This window comes from Nicotiana attenuata, unplaced genomic scaffold (assembly GCF_001879085.1).
Source record: "Nicotiana attenuata strain UT unplaced genomic scaffold, NIATTr2, whole genome shotgun sequence".
Lineage (NCBI taxonomy): Eukaryota > Viridiplantae > Streptophyta > Magnoliopsida > Solanales > Solanaceae > Nicotiana > Nicotiana attenuata.
Genome location: NW_017671691.1, coordinates 127,643 through 130,535, shown reverse-complemented (window position 1 = coordinate 130,535; position 2,893 = coordinate 127,643). Strand labels below are relative to the sequence as shown.

General features: G+C 36.6%; 1 protein-coding gene across 1 annotated transcript; it reads right to left on the bottom strand.

The window, feature by feature from the left end:
• Positions 1–203: 203 nt before the first annotated feature.
• LOC109209709 (cytochrome P450 71A3-like) lies at positions 204–2,264 on the bottom strand. The gene is made up of 2 exons (XM_019373026.1): positions 1,227–2,264; positions 204–1,116 (listed from the first exon to the last, which is right to left on the bottom strand). Exons 1-2 carry the CDS (start codon positions 2,115–2,117, stop codon positions 505–507), a joined length of 1,503 nt encoding a protein of 500 aa, XP_019228571.1. The 5' UTR covers positions 2,118–2,264; the 3' UTR covers positions 204–504.
• Positions 2,265–2,893: the final 629 nt, after the last annotated feature.

Genomic DNA, 2,893 nt, shown 5'->3' with positions numbered 1-2,893 from the left:
GCTGATTAAAGTTTTTCTCATTTAAGGATGTCAAACTGATAATAATGCATAAACTTTCTAGCAAATGAATTTTTTTGTGCCTTAAGTTTTTGTAATCTTTACAACCCAAATTTAAGAAGACTGAATTTAATGCTGAAGCTCCATATTATGGAGGATTAACATGGGAAACTCATCCTTTTGGTGGGATAATTGGCCCGGAAAAGGAGACAAATGGTAATAGAATTCTTTGAAGGAAAGGAGTGGAGCACTAATAAGCTTAATATAGGCCAAATCCTCGGCACCACAAGGCGATTTTCGGCCCAAAAAAAAAAATATAGAACAAGAAATCATGCATACAAGAAAATAAAACATATGTATAAACACTGAAAAGGGGAGTCCAACCAGTAGGCTTAATACAAATTGTAAAGTTACAATTAGCCATAGCGATGATGGGAACTATGTTCCATCGCTTATACTGGTGGATATGTAGAATTAGTGATAGTAAGAAATGGAGGAAAAACACTCCTAACTAGAGCAAGGAGTGGCCACTGCTAGCAAAGGTGACTTCCTACGAATAGTGATGCCAGTGCCTTCAGTCATATCCAAATCCTCCCCTTTTATCCCTTCTGGTAATGCAAAATTGAACTTGTGCACAAGCCTCGCAATAGCTAGCTCATTTACAATAATAGCAAAAGCAATTCCTGGACAGCCCCTCCTGCCTGCACCAAAGGGAATCAACTCAAAATTTAGTCCTTTGACATCAATATTACTATCCAAGAACCTCTCTGGTCGGTACTCCTCCGGATTATCCCACGATAAAGGATCTCTTCCAATTGTCCAAGCATTGATAAAGACTTGAGTTTTAGCAGGTATGTGGTAGCCTAGCAATTTTACGTCTTCCATTGATTCTCGAGGGACTAGTAGTGGAACCGGCGGATGGAGTCTTAGAGTTTCTTTGATTACTGCTTTAAGATACTGCATATTTCCTAAGTCATCCTCTGTTATCTCTGATTTCCCTTGGGCTAATTGTCGCACTTCATTCTGTAACTTTTCCATTGCTCTTGGATGCCTCAAAAGCTCTATCATTATCCACTCTAAAGCTGTATATGTTGTATCCGTACCAGCAGCAAATATAACCTATGAATTAAAGAAGAAACACAAAAAACAAATTAAGCAACAGTTATGTTATGTTACATTGAAATTAGGCATATTAGTCAACCATCATGGGCATAAAACTTGGTTCTTACCAAGAGAAGAGCTTTCAATGAATCCCTTTGAAGAGGAAAGCCTTTTTCATTTCCATTCCGAATTTCCAACAAAACATCCACTAAGTCTTTAGCTTCACCCGCACCGTATTCTCCTTTTTTGATATGTTCTTCAATCACATTCTCCAAAAATGTATCCAACTCCTTAGCTACTTTATCCACTTTGGTGTCCAGACCATTGATTTTATTGACCCATTCAAGCCACGGAATATAATCCCCGACGTTGAACGTACCCAAAATATCACCAAATTCATCTAGGACGGCCTTAGCATTGATTCCTTTTCCCCCTTCATTATATTTCCTCCCTAAGGCCACTCTGCTAATTACTTTTTCAGTTAGAGAACATAAATGATCTCTTAAGTTTATCACTGAACTCGAATCACACTCTTGCCTGATTTTTTCAATCATGTTTGATATTTCTTCTTCCCTGACATCACGAAAAGATTGGACTCTTTTGTTGCTAAGAAGGTGAAGCACAGTAATACTTCTAACTTGCCTCCAATATTCACCATACGGACTAAAGGCCACATCCTTCGAACCATAAAAGATTTTATCAGCCATTTTAGATTTAGGTCTGTTTGACCAGACGAGGTCGTGGGTTTTCATAATATCACGAGCAGCATCAACAGAGGAAGCAACAACCACTGGCTTACTGCCAAAGTGAAGTAGCATAACTGGACCATATTTTTCTGATAATTTGTGAAGTGAACGGTGAGGGTGCGACCCAAGTTGGTGCAAATTTCCTATGATTGGAAGCTTTCTTGGAGATGGGGGTAACCTTTTTTGGGTGTTTGAAGTAGGAAAGAACCATTGATGGAGGAAGAAAATGAAAACAAACAGAGAAAATATAAGAGTATAAAAGGGGAGATCCATTTTTATTTGAGCAAGGAGTATTCAGAAGAAATCAAGAATTGGGTATAATATATTTGGAGACAAATGTATATAGAAAACAAACGTCATACCTGGAGCTGATTTTGTGTGTTGGCACGTATTCGGAAAAGCTTCACCGCACAAACTAAAGGAGACGTTCGACCGCAATTATTTGCATTGCATGACAAAAAGGAAACCGTAATCTAACTTTAACCACAAATTTGTTTCGTGCGTTGTAGGTTCACTAGAAAGCAACCAAGATACTTGCCCTGTTTCTAGCTAGCAAATAGTTACATGTTCTTTTTCTTTCTTTATTGTTCTTTTAATCTTGGTTTCCAACCTCTAATGTCCATTCTATGTGATAAGAAAAATGAAAAAAATCACAATGCATTCATTTCATATTATATTTTCTGTAAATAGCTAAACTGAAAAAGTAATTAAAAATTGTAGACGATAATGTTCTGTTATTTTGTTTCGTTGAGGCATATTGTTCTTCGGTTTCAACGATACATAAGGCCATAAGTTTTTGTTTGCTTTTTTCTATTTTAATTTATATTGATCTATTTTAATTTATATTGATCTTTTTTTAAACATCTTCCACTAAGTTTACAAAATAATAATATTATCTTGCAACAAATTTTGGAGCAATCTCTCTTTATACTCAAGATGGTAATAAGTGTATACTGCTCCATATTACACTAACTAAGATAACAAATAGTCCTCTCGGCAACAGCGTCAAAACTTGTTGCGGCTAAACACACACGCAAGTATACGCAGTC